This window comes from Engystomops pustulosus, chromosome 3, assembly GCF_040894005.1.
Source record: "Engystomops pustulosus chromosome 3, aEngPut4.maternal, whole genome shotgun sequence".
Classification (NCBI taxonomy): Eukaryota; Metazoa; Chordata; class Amphibia; order Anura; family Leptodactylidae; genus Engystomops; species Engystomops pustulosus.
In genome coordinates this window covers 99862805-99879971 of record NC_092413.1, presented here as the reverse complement: position 1 = coordinate 99879971, position 17167 = coordinate 99862805, and the positions used below count along the sequence as shown (strand labels likewise).

Here is a 17167-nt window from a genome sequence, read left to right as displayed (position 1 = left end):
CTGATGATCCAATGAGTGGATGGTTTTTTTTTTTTTTTTTTTTCCCCCCACATAATATCCCAGAAATTGTCCTGATCAATCGGAATTCTTTGTTATTGAACTACCTTTGTAAGGTGTGTGAGCCCTTGGGTCATTTTGATGAAATGACCTGACAAGTATAACTGATATTGTATTATTCCATTGTAAAGATTGCAGATGGACAAAGGGAGCTTATTAATTCATACAGTGTGAAAAAGAGGCACTTTATTGGAAACACAAGCATGGACGCTGGGCTTTCCTTCATCATGGCAAACCACGCAAAGGTTAAATCCAATGATTTGGTGTTTGACCCGTTTGTTGGCACTGGTAAGGCCCTTCACCACTTTCTTTGAAATGTATATATTTTTTTATTTTATGTAATTATATCAAGTATGAGTGAAATGTCCTGCCTATATTTTACATCTGATGGTTGGGAATTTTTCTTGCTGTCTTTGTAGTGTATGATCTATGCACTGGATATTAAAATGCCACTTCTTACTGTTTTATGTGATCGCCCCCTGTGGATGTTACAGTTTTTAAGAATGACTTTGCATACTGTGAGGTCTGCTAGTGCACTTTCTAGAAGTGTGACTGCTATTTTATAGCACATGACAGTTTATGAGCTCCTGGGGCGGGATCACTGACACATTTATGTTTCCACAGGGGTTGGCAAATTATAATTTGGAATTTGTTAGAAAGTTGTTTGTTTTAGGCTTCCAAGTGAAACATTGATCTATCAGCAGTTGTAATGAGACTTAACAGGTGGTCGTTTCTTCCAAGAACAACTATAAATATCAGCTTCCACAAAAATTATCTTGCAATTGGAAAATAGCAGGAATTGTACTTTTTTTCCTTGCACTTTTAAGCAGGTTGCGCTCTTCATCTATCAAAGAAAGAATGTAAATGGCTCTCAGACTTGCACAATTACTCATGGATTGTGTTTCTGAACTATGTCCACCATTCATTTGCATTCACTGTCCTTACACACAATATTAACCCCTTACCAACATGTGATGTAATATTATGTCGCATGTCGGCTGTGTGTGTATGGTAAAGGCTGAGCCCTCTCCGTACAAGGTGGGTGTTTGCTGCATATTACAAGGGATGTTGTGGTTGTTAACTCTACGATCGCATGGACGATATTGGTTTAGATTGATGTCCCCAGTGATGTCATCGGGGACCAATGATCTGTCTCCATGACAGCCTCAGTCTTACAAAGAAGTCACAGGGAACAACTATGTAAGCCAATATGGCGGTGCCCATGCGGGTATGACTTCAGGCCAATTTTTACAATGTGCCACTGGCACATTGTAATGAATGAGTAGTAATATCCACATATAGTGCTATACTGTAGTATGGCAGTATATGGTAGCATCAATCGGACAACCTTGGGTTAAATACAGTAGGGGGTCTGAAAAATAGTAAAATCTAAAAAGAAAACCTGAAAATTCAAATCAAAAGGTCATACGGTCCCCAAAATAGTAGCAATGAAAATGTCTTCTCATCTCGTAAAAACAAAGAAAATAGAACGGGCTAATCTAGCTGGCTGGCTCCATACAATGGTCCAGATATTTTATTGCGTCTGCTTTCCTTTTTTTTTTTTTTTTTTCCCCATATAAACGTAGACAAAAAACTATCTTTGGAGCTTGCACATGCATTTATTATGTGTTCGCGCCACAATTGTGTAGATTATAAAAGTGCTAATAAAGGTGCAACTATGTGCACAACCTGAAAATAGACCACATTAACTAATAAATAATGTGGCACAAACTGCACTAGGGAAGATTGCACTGGTTTTCATCTATCTGGGCCAATATATGTAAACTCATTTTAATGACAAAAACCATATATCAAGACTTAAACATAAAAAAAAAAAAAATTCGAAACATGCATATCCTAAACAATTGACCCAGCATGGTATTGTATTAGGTAATCATACTATTAGTACCTTACCTCTGTGCAGCGCTGCGGTATCTACAGGCACTATATAAATAATTTGAGGACAGCACGGTGGCCGACTGGGTAGCATTTCTGCCTTGCAGCGCTGGTGTCCTGGGTTCTAATCCCACCCAGGATCAACATCTGCAAAGAGTTTGTATGTTCTCTCTGTGTTTGCGTGGGTTTCCACCGGGTCCTCTGGTTTCCTCCTACACTCCTAAACATACTAGTAGGTTGATTAGCTTGTGAGCTCCATTGGGGACAGAGACCGATTTTGCCATGCTTTGTGCAGCGCTGCTTAATCTGTGTGCGCTTTATAAATATTAGAATTATTTATTATATTATTATTATTATTTTTCCTTATATTTTGTATTGCTTATGTTTAAACGATTTTGACTTATCTGTTTGTAGACTTGAGTCCTTCCTAAGCTGAACAGCGGCAAAAAGAAAATACCTTCTAAAGGGTTCCTTGGGATATGGGCTACTACGTACCCATCAAATGTCTATGGATTTATAGTTCTTGTGTACTTTTCAGTGGTTTTATCTTGTGTTTGTTTGTTTCTTGGAAATGGAGAAATTATTTATTTCTTTGAGCCAGTTTAGCGTATAAATATAATTTGGTCAATTGTGTATATGAGCACCTTATGAAGGGTTGTTCCCAAGAAGATTCTTCTATGTACTCATGATAACAATAACATTCTCTAATTCTCTGTTAACAAAAATGCAACATTTCCCTAGACACAACCCTGTAACTTCTCTTAGGGTTGGGGTGGCCATCGTGGATGAGATCGTGGAACTGAGATTTCTGTCTCTGCTGTGTGGCTGTAACCACACCCCCTGCACGGAGCTCAGACTCTCACTGATTCACAGCCTGTCGGCACATAGTGACCAGAGAGAGAGGCTACAAGGAGATAAGTGATCCGGGGGAAGGGGATGGCAGGCACATATCTGTGAGATGTAGCAGAGCTGTGAGTGCAAAAGGCATCTCATCCTCTGATCTGTCTCATCTCTCTGCCTGTGTCATTGTGTTAGTATAGAAGCCAGATTAAAGTGCATATAGACCTTTTCACTGATAATGTAACCACATTGTCACCTCACAGAACTAGATGGCTAATGCAGTAATGAGTCTGCTTGGAGAGGCCCCGCCCACACCCTGGGGTTTTACACTGAGCAACAGAGAGAGTGATCGCAATAAAACTGAGTAAAATTGTAAAATGGGTTAAAATGATCTTTATTGTGTTAACATCACTAGGGGATAGAAATGTGAGAATTTTCTTTTGTGGGAAAACCTCTTTTAATATGTACACTAGTCTTCAACATACAGTAAGACAACGTACCCTTTTCTATAGTAGAGTATTGCTTCCCTCATATTGGGACATTCTTATAAAGATAGTTTAACAAATAATAGGTAAGTAGAACCTTCTAATTTTCGGAACTGTCCAGTGAACACAAATGTGACTCTGCATCGTATAAATGTTGGTTGCATTTACTTAATTGGAGCGCTGCTTCTCATCAGTTTTCCACAAGAGGGCAGTGTTGCATAAGGCAAGAAGTCATGTAGCCAGGCAATACCATACGTAATATGAGAGAATTCCATAGGCAGCTATTCCATTGTGTAAATGGCCATTTCAGCAATACGCACTGTAAAACTTGTGTTAATTGAACTAGGGGGGATTTTATTTAGAAAAGGGCTTTATATCTGTGGGAATTGGTTTTAAAGGTGAACATTTGCCTAAATCTATCCCAATAATTTCCTGATTCAAACATGGCATATGCATATTTTCCAGGATTCTGTTATTTTTCAGGCCTTGCCGTTATGGGAAGTCATCATGTCAGTGAGTTCTCTATCCTCTAAACTTTATGTACTGGGAGGAAATGGGACATTTCCTATTGTATATTTATTAGAAAGTCAAAGAAATATTAGCCATTGATCGTAGTTCTAGAAATATTTTGATCGCTTTATGTTTGTGGTTAATGGAAAGTTTAGGCTTAGGAAGTTTATAATTTGTCTGTCTTTCAAGCTTTCTTCTCATCAGCTCATTATATCCTTTTATTTTCTTCTGTAACAAATCCTTGGAAACATTTCAGTCGGCACCTTTTGTTGCTGTGTATTAATCACATAGACAGTGTATCTGGGTGGGCCTCTCAGACTGGCAGGGTAGTATACAGCCTACCAAGTAGTAATACATGTATAGTTTATGGTAATATGTGCCTCACAAAAAGACTACAGTGGCTCGTGTTTGTAGCTTCCTAGGTAAATACTTTTCAGAAAATTTTATTAAATAAGTTGTGCTACCAAATCGAACGTTAAAAGAATGATAGAATTGCTTAGAGCCAAATGTCTTTGTTCCCTCTTGAGTTGTAGTTTGCCACTTTAACTTTCAGATGTAGTCATTGGCAAACTTTAGTCCGTACTTTTACATTGGGGAATTCAGTGGGTTTTCTGGGGTATCTTTAAACCCCCCCCCAAAAAAAAAAATCACTATTGCCCATGCGTGTGTTTTAGTCAATAGTGCAGATGATGGTAAACATTTTTAATATATTTTATCATGAAAATCTGTTCTTTATTCAAGAAGTTTGCATAAATCAGCTTTATGTCCTGGTTTCTACTAACTGCTGAGAGATAAAGGAACCTGATAAAGTGTCTAATGACATGATACAGGGTAATGGTTGCGGTCAGGGTTCAAATGGGGGGATGGTGAGTGGTGCTTACCTCTCCCATCCTTGTCAGAGCCAAGCAGCTTCACCGCAATCTGGGAATGAACAGGACTTGCTCTATAGATTTTGGTGCAGCCAACAAGCTCAATGATGGTGCGGTGAGACAAAGTGTACTCTCGGCTATGTGGCTGTGCACAATAGACTTCATAGGGCGTGAGATAGCCGCCACACATCATTAAGGATTTTTGAAGGAGGGGAACAAAAAAACTAAAAAGGGCCAAGTTGTTAAGGGGTTAAATCAGGGGAATAGAAAACTGCAGGGGAAAACGCATAAAAGTTTTATTTTGCCAAAGAATAAATTATTTTAAAAATGTATCTTTTCACTCTCCGTTCCTGGGAATGCTTCCTGGTCTGTCTAGACACATCACAAATGATGGCTCTGCCAATCATTCATAGCAGCAGTAACCAATTTCTCGTTTGTGAAGTCGATATCAGCAAGAATTGGTTAAGGATTGCTGGTTGGTGAGGATGAATATTTCTTTAACCCAATGAAAAACTTCTGTTCAAAAAATTGTCCTCTCCTAGATGAAAGTGCAGTGTTTTGCATTCAACTGTTATCACATAGTGATGCCCGGCCTCTTCCCATTGTCCCGAGAACCCTTGACAGTTTGTCCGTCTTCATGATTGCCATCTTATATAATGGAGAGTCTTTCACCAGCATGTAGGTGACTGTTGACTGATTCTGTCTGCAGGGGGTCTTTTGGTACCATGTGCACACTTTGGAGCCTACGTGTGCGGTACTGAGATTGATTACAACACAGTCCATGGACGGGGTGAGTAAACAGCTTCTATTTTTACCTTCCGGATACCTAATAATGATGTCATTGGGCCGTTACAGCTGCATGTCACACTGAAACAAGTGTTTCACAAAAATGTAAACCAATGTCTTAATAAGCTCTTTTCAGAAATTTGACATGTCTTAACAGTTTGTGTGGAATCCATGCTTTTTCATAATAGTCTCCAAATATGAAGCTATCGGGCTCCCTGATTCCTTATGAGGCCAACAGTTAAATAATCACTTTTGCTGTTTGCATGGACAAAAGTCTTCTATACTGCTCAGTGTTTTTCATAAACCTTACACAGTAATTGTTGCCAGAACTACAGAACTGTATGCTGGAAGCATTTATTACATTACGGCTTTGAAGAGCTAGGTTGAATGTTTCATGCTAAACTGGTATTAACAGAACATAGCTAATTTGGTACAACTGGTTCTGGAAAGCAGGATTTTATATATGTAGCTGCTTAGCACATTGCCCCCAATACGGTCATTACTTAAAGTGAAGCTCCAGCATTGAATGAGCAAATGAAGAATCTAGGCTTTGGCATATATCTTCAGTATGTAAAATGGAAAGAAAAAAAAAATCCTCTGATCTGGAAACCATCAACAAGCTATTTTAGACAAATCTTTATATGGGTCCTATTAAAATACCGCTCATTGAGAATGAACCTGTTCGGTACAGTCTCTGAAAGTCCATAGTCATACCATGCAGGAGCCTAAAGGATGTTTAACTTATATAATCATGGTACTTTTCACCTTTCTACCAGGTAAAGCAACTCGAATGAACCAGAAGTGGAGGGGGCCGGATGAGAATATAAGGGCCAATTTGCGCCAGTATGGGCTAGAGAAATACTATCTAGATGTTCTTGTCTCAGATGCATCTAAACCCATATGGAGAAAAGGACCTTTGTTTGATGCAATCGTTACAGACCGTAAGTAAACATGATTGTGGGGTACTTGCTGTTGGTCACTAAAGAAACATTGGTGTATGGAAAGCATTGGTGTATGGAAAGCAGTCCCCCTGCATATTAATTCACACCAGCCATACCATCTGTATAAGGCCTAGTTTTGGGGGTTTTGCCCCTCCCCCAGTTCACAGCAGGGTTAGTGGATAGATGTATGAAATGCCATAGGGGCAACTTGTTGAAAAGTCAAAGCAATGTATGGAGGCTTCTTTTTTTAGCCATTAAAGGAAATCTACCACCAGGATGAAGGACTGTAAACCAAGCACACTGACAAACTGGTGTGTGCCCCTTTTGGCAGGATCCACTTGTCTTTAAGCTTCCTATAACCTTGTTTTTAAGGGGAAAAAAAAGCTTTAAAAATTATGCAAATGAGTCTGAGGGGCTTCATGTCCCATTAACATATATGGAGCCCACAGACCCTCGGGTGAATTTGCATAATTTTAAGTGGTGTTTGTTTTGTTTTTTTTTGTTTTTTTTTAAAGAAGAGCAGGTCCACCAGCATGTCAGCGTGCTTGGTTTGCAGTCCTTTAAAACCCTGGTGTTAGATGTCCTTTAACCCCCAAACCCACTATAAATACCTTATTAGGGTCGGTATTATTATTAGGTATTAGGAGATTCCACATTTGACGTCTAATGCTGAGAGGAAAGCTATGGATTGCACTTAGATTCACAGTGGGAGAAGGGAGAGTCACATGTCACATGGGTATCTTAAAGGGAACCTGTCAGTTAAACTAACACACATTTACTAAACATATCTTTTGAAAGCTGTAATGCTGTATAATAGCAGTTTTCGCTATACTGTTCCACAGTCCATTTGAATTTGCTGGATTCTGCTCAAAGGAAAGTTGATGATCACCCAAACTTGTGGTCATTTGCATAAATGGTGAGTCAACTTTACAAATGGATTGTGGAACTTTATATGCATGGAGAGGAACAATATAGTGCTGTATAATAGCAGTTCAAAGATATGTTTAATTAGGGTGGTTTAGTTTAACTGACAGGTTCCCTTTAAGAGTAAATAAGGAAATGCTATTATCATATCATACTGGAAGAACACCTAGACACAAATTGCATGCAAACAAACACACATGCATCAATAAAATCCTACAGTTATTTATCACACAGCTTAATACTGTCTGCTACTTCGGAAACGTAGATCTTTGTGCCAACCACAAGGAAATAAGATATTCAGCCATGGGTTTTTTTGTTACTCCGAGGTGGGAAAAAATCCCTTTACCCTGTAGAATCTTACAGTAAAAAGATGTTTTTTTTAAAGATAATTCTATAGGGTCCTCTTTGCATTTTTTTTCTACATATTATTTATGTTTAATGTTGTTACTATGATGGAATTGAAAGGCAATTCTTAGCTGATTCCTGCCTCTAAGGATGTATGATTTTTTTAATTAGAGAGATAGGTGGGACAATTTAGAAGGCAACCTGGTATACGTATAACACAACCTAAAACTTTTCACAGATCAGTCTTGTTCACTCCTGTTTTGGACCATACTGTGTGAAGAAATAAAACATTTCACTGTACTGGTGGGAGTAATAGGGATAAGTCTGCATCCCAGCTGGAGCTGAGAGCTGTTTTCTGGTCCATCACACACAGATAGAAAATCAAGCCATTACATGCAAGCCAATATTGAAAGATAAGAAAGTTTGTAGTTTTGAGATATGACCGGAATCCTGGTTTTGCGAAGGCAAAAAAAAAACATATTGCCAGATTTTTGGCATAGTGATTTTAATTCTTTTTCCTTTTTTAGCTCCATATGGCATTCGAGAGTCAACTAGAAAGACTGGCACACAGAAAGAAATTATTAAAGCAGATCAATTGTAAGTTAAGATTCTCTGTATTCCTCTCTGTATTTCAAGACCTCTTCACCTGTTTTTTATGAGCTTTGTGATCCTGAACAGTCCTTTTCTGTATATATAAGGTGTATTCAGTCATTTTCTACATGAATTCACTATAATCGTATTGGAAACCCCCTACACGGTACCCCCGAAAATTACGGGGTGATACTCGATAGCGGAGGGGATGAGAGAGGGGAGGGAGAGACAAAAAGGCGCTTTCCTAGTGTAGTAGGTAGGTAAAATTAGTAAGAGTATAAGGTGTCAATATCATGCGCTCACCTTGTGGCGCTAGAATTAGCGCTTATATGCAGAGTTTGTCCTAAATGGCTTGCCGATTCCTCCTTCCTCACGGTCGTCTGCTCCAAAAATCAGAGGACGCTGTGGTGATCCATGCAAAAAGGGCCCAAAGTATAGGGTACGGAAGGTATCTGGTGCCGGCGCTCGTGGATGGAATGCTCCGCAGATGATAGTTGCTTAAGAACGGGTTTTATGCCTGACGAAGGCCCGTTTCCCGGGCCGAAACGCGTTGCATATTAAATAAAACACGTTCTTAAGCAACTATCATCTGCGGAGCATTCCATCCACGAGCGCCGGCACCAGATACCTTCCGTACCCTATACTTTGGGCCCTTTTTGCATACATGAATTCACATAACTGCTGTCTCTAGTTCTTAGTTTACAAAGAGCTTCAAGAAATCACATAGATTATCAGGTTTCAAGGTGGACATAATAGTTTTCTCCTTGCGAACCTCCAGAAGCAGCAGGGGGACGCTGTATAAGACAGCTGACACCGCGCATCAGAGCCATCTCGCGGCTGTTAAGCCATTACAAGCCCTGGTCAAACATAGCCGTGGCGTGTAAGGGTCTTCCCCCTAGGGATCGGATCCCCAATGTCGCTTACCAGGGGGAGTCGATCCTGCCAAGGTCTGTTCGAGGTCTGCCAAGTACCCTGGGGTTGCCCAATGCCTGCAGCAGTCACACTTGTTCCAGGTTTGTGTCTGTGTAAACTGTCTGCGTTTTAAAACTATAACCACTTATGATGACACTGGGCAGATTTGAAATCTGGGCTTTGTCCTATAGGCCAAAATAGGCCTTAAGGGACCTTGTTTTCTCCAGATGCAGACAGTGTCCCCTTGTCTTTTGCTTTGATTTAACCTGGAAACCTGACGATGAAAACGAGGTGTATAGTGTAGGGGGAGGAACAAACGCTAGTGTCCATATTCTAGTAGCTACCATCTCTTCCCCAATGAACTCTTCAAGAAAATGTCCGATATATATATTAATAGAAGCTGTATTAGTTGTCATCAAACTTTTAAAAATAAGAGATACTGTAGTACAGTACTAGAGTTAACTCTTAGCATTTGCCTGTTTCTAAACCACATCACCGGACTAAGAAGTGTGAGAAGCGGGAGACGGGGCAGCACTTTTTTTCTTTAAGTAGCTGTAAACTTAGATATTGTTTTATTTTAATATAATATTTTGCTAACCTTTACCTGGGAATGTGCATGATCTAATAAGCTTCTTCTCCTTTCAGTCCAGAAACTCATGTGCCTGTCCAGCTAACCTACCACTTGAGCGATATATTTATGGACCTATTGAACTTTGCTGCTGAGTTTCTAGTTGTAGGTGGAAGGTTGGTCTACTGGTTGCCGGTGTACAGGCCAGAGTAAGTGTTTGGGTTTTTTTTCTATGTGTGTGCTTTGTCTTTGTATGTACATTCTCTTTACAATTGTTTATTGTTGATATACCTTTCCATTTGGCTTTTACTTATGCAAATTAAGACAGATTTCAACATTTCTAAAAGCTGTTCAACAGGTGGATGATTTAAATGGAATTGGTAGAGCCTCCAGGCAGACCATCACTGGAATCATTTTATGTTAACATAGACATAATTATAAGTATTATCTATATTTTGATGTCTTATTAGCAAACCTAATTTAATAAATTTGTTTTATTTTACTCAAACAAATGTATAGCTTAAGACAAGTATGCAGTGCCATACTTCAAGCCAAAATACAGAGATGCTGTGTGGGGACCATTCATTTAAAGGCCCACCATGTAATTCTACAGGGGGATTTCCTAACTGACTTGGCCTATTTCTCTCTATTCTTTGACAATTTCTATCTCTTGCTTCATCATATAGACAATGTAAGATGATAAAAGCTGAATGTAAGTTGAGGATAAAATCCTCATTGAGATTCTGAGTTATTTGTAATGATTATATGTCATGATGCAGATGTTGCCTGCACATGTTCTTAGATCTGTTTTACAGATATTCCTTTGGAGGTTCACATTTAATATAAAACATAATAATGTCACCAGAAAATTATTCTTGCTAGACCTTTAAAAAAACAAAAAAAACCTGTAGTCTCATTCCCACAATTTTCCCACTGCCCATGCAGAGCTGATAACTGTACTGTTGATGAGAAGAATATACACAGTAGCAGTGAGTGAAGGGAAATGTTTTCACGAGAAGCAATAACCATTTATGTATAAAAGATAACATCAAACTAGAAAGAAGATTATTTGTTTAATCTCACATGGACATCGCTGTTGTGTCTGAATTTTTGACATTCTTGTAGTTGTAACCCTTGTGCAGTGTGTGCGGCCATGACTAGTGAGCTCATACACAATCATAATGTTACATGCTGTGCCTTGTGGTTAATGTTTTGTCTACAGCAAGGAAAGTTTTATGTCACTGCTGATTGGCCGCTAGTAAGGAAAATCTATTTAAAGGAACACTAAAACCACAATTGCATACAAAGTAAAAAAAATCTCCCAATCCTCCCATTTCTTTTCATTTGTACATGTAGAAATGGCAACTATGTATAGCTTTGTTTATCTGCTGCCTTATTTTTTTTTATTTTTTTTATTTTTTTTTTTACTTTTCATCAAAGTAATTGTATTCTTGTTTTTTTTTTTTTGGTAAAAAAAAAGATTGTTTGGTACCATTTCTGGTTATCTATGGCATGTCATTTTAGGCATTGTGTTTTTTTACTTTTTTATTTTTTTATTAAATACTATTCGTCGTACACGCAAAATGATAGCATAATATTTAGCCCGTTTTGTTACAAACGCTGTTTCACCGATTCTAGGGAAAGACTCCTTTGCCAAAGGAAATTATATCACCCAGCTTTTGATGTATTCTTAACTATCCTGGAGGTATAACAGTAATGGCACAATGTAGAGTTATAATGATAAATTATCTAGACCTCTTCTTGTTCTAAGGGAAATGCACCATTTACAATAAATGGCTGTATGAGCTGTAACAACTTAAAGAGAACCTGTCAGGCAAATTAACCACCCAAAACGAATTATATTTTCCTAAACTGCAATTAGAGAGCATTGCCCAAATCCCTGCATTGTCCCTCTACATGCTGTAAACTTAAACAATCAGGTCCTAAAGCTCTATGCAAATGACCTGAGTCATGAATCATTATCATATTCGGCTGTCCAGCTTATTCATGAGTGTGAGGTACAGTCACACTCCCCAGTGCTTGACTGACAGCCTGTAATCTTGTGAAACTCCTGGTACTGGCTCCTCTGTGCTTCCTCGTTCTGGTGCCCCCTGCAGCCTGTGTGTGTATGAGATAGTCCTATACACATGACTGACAGCCTTTATAATGATGTGACACTCCTGGTGCTTCTGCCTCTATGTGCTTCCTGGTTCTTGCAGTCACTCTCCCTGCAGCCTGTGTGTGTATGAGATACTCCTATACACATGACTAGCAGCCTGTATAATTACATGACACTCCTGCTGCCTCTGTGTTTCCTGGTTTTGGTGACCTTACGTGTGTGTGTGTGTGTGTGTGTGTGTGTGTGTGTGTGTGTGTGTGTGTGTGGTTACACTCCTGGCGCTGGCTCCTCTGTGCTACCTGGTTCTGGTGCCCCCTCCAGCCTGTGTGTGTATACACACGGCTGCATCCTGTAGCAGTTGTAACATGCTACAGGATGACATGCTGTTACTCCTATACACTACTTGTATACCTGATGTAGCAATGTTTAACTATACATTACATAAAGACATGGGGGGTTACAGGGGTGACATCACTTTCTCTCTCCATGTGCCAAGCCTCATTAACATGATAAAAAAAAATATGATTTTACAATGATTAATATATGAATGAATTATCTAGATAGTGCAGCTCACAGGGATTCCCTGCCTCTAACTGGTAATGGTGACACAATTACAGAAACAGATATGGAGATCAGAGTACTACCACTGATTTATCTTTATTTTATACTAGCTGTAGATCACAAACAGAAACTTGATGGTAAATCTCCCCCTATATATAATTTTTAAAGTTTTACAAAACTTTTAACAAAATTTTATAAATCCGTAGTGCAGATGCTAGTTGCTATGTTTGTACTTTACTTGACCTGCTTTGTGCAGCGCTGCGTAATCTGTGTGCGCTATATAAATAAAGAATTATTATTATTATTATTATTGATAGGGATTTTTTATGCAGGGCCCCAACAGCCCTCTTGACTTTTGTAAGGTGAGTCCTAATTAACCCATGATTGAACATAAAGACCAAGACACACGTCAATCTCTTAGTCAAGATCTTCTCTCGTTTAATAATCAAAATGCATAATATATAAAAGACAGAAGAATCATCAAAGGGGCGTGAATAGTATACTCCAAAACTATTGGTCATCAGCACATTCTGGGAAAAACAATTAATTAATTGTGCTCAGTTCTCAGAGACCTTGTACACAGATATTGTTTATACTAATTTGGTGAGAAGAATAAGATAAGTGGGCTCCAGAATCACAATATAATCAAGGACAGACTGGCTTCTCATTAAATGTCAAAGGGTATTAGCTGACAGGCCAGCAAACAGGTTACATAAAATGAAGTTTGAATCATGACATTAACTTGACAATGGTCAGGGAACATGGCCGCTGTATCTAAGATGGCGGACAGTAGTCAAGATGGCGTCCGAAACCAGTGCGACCTCCACTTTATTAAAGAAATATGTTCCGATGTTCAACTATTTCCCTTTACTTTTGTCCGTATTTAAGCAGTTTCTGTAAATTCGCTTTCTGTCCTGATTGCTGCTAGACAGCTAGAGTTTAAGGAGACTAATAAAGTTTATTTCTAACTGTTTACAGATAATGAACTGAATAACCGTGAAATAAATTGGAGGTATAGAAAGAGTTAATATTTAGCCTGGTTTCCTTATCACTAATCTAAGTACTGGACTCCAGATACTGATCACTGCAGCACAATCAAGAGCATAAAAAAGGCACAGAGAAACTGCTTTATTTACTGAATTTAGTTTTAACACCTGCACTATTCACTTCTGAAATAAAAATTAGCTTCATAGGTTTAGTAATGCTTTAAATGTACACCGTCTCAAGGATCAGAAAAGTGGGGGTTGGCAATGTTAACATCTATCTTTCCTTTAGTGTTGAAAATAACTTCTGCAGTCATGTCAGCACCAGGTTTTCCTTTTATCTGAAATCTTTGATCACCTTATGTACTGTTATCAGTTTACATCCTGGAGAGTATACACAAACAAATCCTGCAGGGTGACTTGACAGATACACAAGCTTTTTTGAAGAAAATAAATAGATCTTCCTTCTGTGTTAAGAATATATAGATTAAAAAAAAAATGTACAGTTTTGCATAAATCTTTACATGGCTGCTATATTCAATACATTTTTAAATTTGGGGTCATTCTAGATCAGGGGTGCACAACCTTTTTCGGTACGAGGGCGCATTGTCAAACCGCTACCCTTCAGGGGGCCGCACTATTAACCGAAACCCTAGATGTGCCAAAAACCACAGTGCATACTGCATTTGTACAATAAGTAGCATAGACCCTGGAGCAAACTACAAAACAGTGCACAAACAAGATGATAATAATGATGATGGAAATTGTCTGAACCCATGCAGCATGTAACTGGCTGGATGCAGGGGCTCTGGTAAACCCCACTTAATTTGCCCTGCCTGTGCCAGCCAGGTATTAGTACTTATTATCTGCTGCACAGCGCCAATTCTTGCCTTTATGCTGCCTGAGGTGAAAAAGAGTATAATTACTATCGCAGGTCCTTGAGCTTCTCCTCTGTACAACAGGACAGGTCCTGAAGCAGGGTGTGCTTACTGCCATGTAATAAAATCGCAGCTGCTGCACTGGAAGCTGCAACCTGAGGGTCGGCGGGCCTCGGGTTGTGCACCCCTGTTCTAGCCTGGACTAAAAAATTGCATATCAGGAGTGATTTTAAGGATTTTTTTTTTTTCGTACTGCTGAAGCAAGAGAAACTTGATGATGTTTTACATGAAATCAGTTTTAAGGGGTTTCTTAAACTTGTGCTATTATAAGTTTATGTTGCAGGTTTAAAGGGAACCTACCACCACGAAACTACCTATAAAGGTAGATCGGGTGGTAGGTGGATCAATAGGACGTGAGGATAGCCCTTTTAAGGGCTAATCCTCACGTCCCCGCAATGTTTTGAAAACTTTTATTGCCCCAATATTAAAATTTTCTTATGCGGCTACTGGAGCGTGGAGTAGCCGCATCTGAGGTTACACGAGGCGGCTACTCCACGCCCCGGTAGCCTCTTTTCTCCTCCTACCAAAAATCTTCGGCGCGCAGCTACGAGGAGCTGCGCGCCCTCGTCCGGCACATCTGCTGTCTGCGCATGCGCAGAACAGCAGGCCCGCGCCTGCGCGGTCACTGCTACGGAGTCGGAGCTGCACAGACGCGGGCCTGCTGTTCTGCGCATGCGCAGACAGCAGATGTGCTGGACGAGGGCGCGCAGCTCCTCGTAGCTGTGCGCCGAAGATTTTTGGTAGGAGGAGAAAAGAGGCTACCGGGGCGGTGGAGTAGCCGCCTCGTGTAACCTCAGATGCGGCTACTCCACGCCCCAGTAGCCGCATAAGAAAGTTTTAATATTGGGGCAATAAAAGTTTTCAAATCATTGCGGGGACGTGAGGATTAGCCCTTAAAAGGGCTATCCTCACGTCCTATTGATCCACCTACCACCCGATCTACCTTTATAGGTAGATTTGTGTTGGTAGGTGCACTTTAAAGCTCTTGCAGTTTATCCAGAAGAGAAGACTGAATCTATTAACAACCCCCATTGTTGCCTCCTTTTTGCACTGCATTTAACATAATGGTTTCAGTTTGTAGAGCATGTTTAACCAAAAAGGTGTATCAATAAACTTCCCTATGTGCCCCACACACAAAAACAAACTCAGCAAAAATTCTTTTACAGGAAATCTAACAGCAGCTGTAAGGTAAATTTACATTTGAAAATACTGACCTACTGTCCTCTTCACCTTGGTCTTTACTAATCGTGACGCGCCGGGATCGCGTAAAAAATAGAATTCTAAAAAGCTGGAGCACAGGGACACAATGACCTTTGGACCGCTTTGGACTTCTAATTATTCACACCTCCTGCAAGCTTGATACCTCGCTCTCCCATGTTGGAGAGGTAGGTGTTGTCATGCAGGCGGCACGAATAATTAGCAGCCCGGAGCACCGGACATCTTATCACTGTGTTCCGGCCTGCTTTTTATAAGTCTTTTTTTTAATTTTTTTTTATTTTCCTTGCAGCTACTGGCTCTTTAAGGTAGTCTATCAAATAACCACCATATGGGCCAAAATGTCAGCAATTGCCAGGTTATTAAGGGTTAATAGTGTGAAAGGATGAGAGGAAGCATGCCAGAGCTCCATGCCTCCTTGACTTTATTATGGGAGTGCATGAAATTACTTTTTAGAAAAAAAATTGGACTCAAATTACTACGTAAAGCCTTGAATGGAAGACGCATACCGTGAGTTATAAGGTACTATGTTGGGTTTCTGGTTTGTATGGCTGGTGACAGGCTCACTTTAAAAACTGCAACAAATGGGGGTCTGGGGGAAGGCAAGGGAATATTACATTGATGGGGTTTGTCATATGATTGCTCAAATGAGTTCCCAAGCTAGATGGGCAAATTCCAATTGCACTATAGATACCTGGAATCGATCAATTCTCTTCTGGATGTGTTTTACAAAGGATGAAAATACATATTTTTGTGAAATCAGTTCAAGTTTATTGAAATTGCTCTATAAGTAAACCAGAAGTTTAAGAAAACTTACCATGAGGAATCTAACATGAGTAGATGTTATTGTAGATACCTCCGGCCTGCCTCTGCCCTTATCTGTAATTTTATAATCCTGAAACCTTACCTAACTTGTTAAAAAAAAAAAAAAAAAACTTTTTTTTTTTTTAAATTAATAAGTAAATTAACTGCAGAGGCTACTGGGTCGTGTACCAGCCTGGCCAGGCACTGGGAGATGAGGCTGCTCCAAGCCCCAGTAGCCTCTGCTTTTAATTTGTATACTACTAAAATAAAGTGATTAACAAGTTGGGTTATGTTTCAGAATTATTAAATTACAGATTAGGACAGAGGCAGGCAGGAGGAATCTACCATCAGATCTACTTCTGACAGTGGATTCCTCATGGTAGGGATACTTTAAATTTGACATTTGTGATAAAAATAACCAACTCTTTGAATAATTTGGGTCTAAGAAATAACAGGATCAAACATTGTAAAATCTCATTGCCATTCTATTGACCTCATCCAGTGCCCTAAATCTCCTAAATGTCTATAATCTGATCTTTCCTGAAAGGGTTGTAACCTAGAAGCAAAAGCCCAAAATAGAACTGATAGAAAACATGATCTTATATTCCTACTAAAAAAAATAATTTTTCTGTGTATCTATAGCTATAACTTTTTTGTTCCTCTTTAGGATAACTTACTACTTTTCCAATGTAAAGATATGTCTATCGTGTATATTTTATAATTGGTATATACTGGTATATTTTAGAATTGTAACTCTCAACAAAAAATTTTTGTGTCCCAGTGACTATTGGATTTTCGAACTTTTGTGCTGTCATGGGAACAA

At 39.3% G+C, this 17167-nt stretch overlaps 1 protein-coding gene across 3 annotated transcripts in view; it reads left to right on the top strand.

Annotated features, from left to right (window-relative positions):
• Positions 1 to 17167, top strand: part of TRMT11 (tRNA methyltransferase 11 homolog) — a 50082-nt gene that overhangs the window by 8477 nt on the left and 24438 nt on the right. For all 3 annotated transcript variants that reach the window (XM_072141600.1, XM_072141601.1, XM_072141602.1), the window contains 5 exons: positions 189 to 345; positions 5367 to 5447; positions 6220 to 6384; positions 8181 to 8250; positions 9802 to 9933. In XM_072141600.1, coding sequence (XP_071997701.1) covers positions 189 to 345; positions 5367 to 5447; positions 6220 to 6384; positions 8181 to 8250; positions 9802 to 9933 — 605 coding nt within the window. The remainder of the gene's footprint in view (positions 1 to 188; positions 346 to 5366; positions 5448 to 6219; positions 6385 to 8180; positions 8251 to 9801; positions 9934 to 17167) is intronic.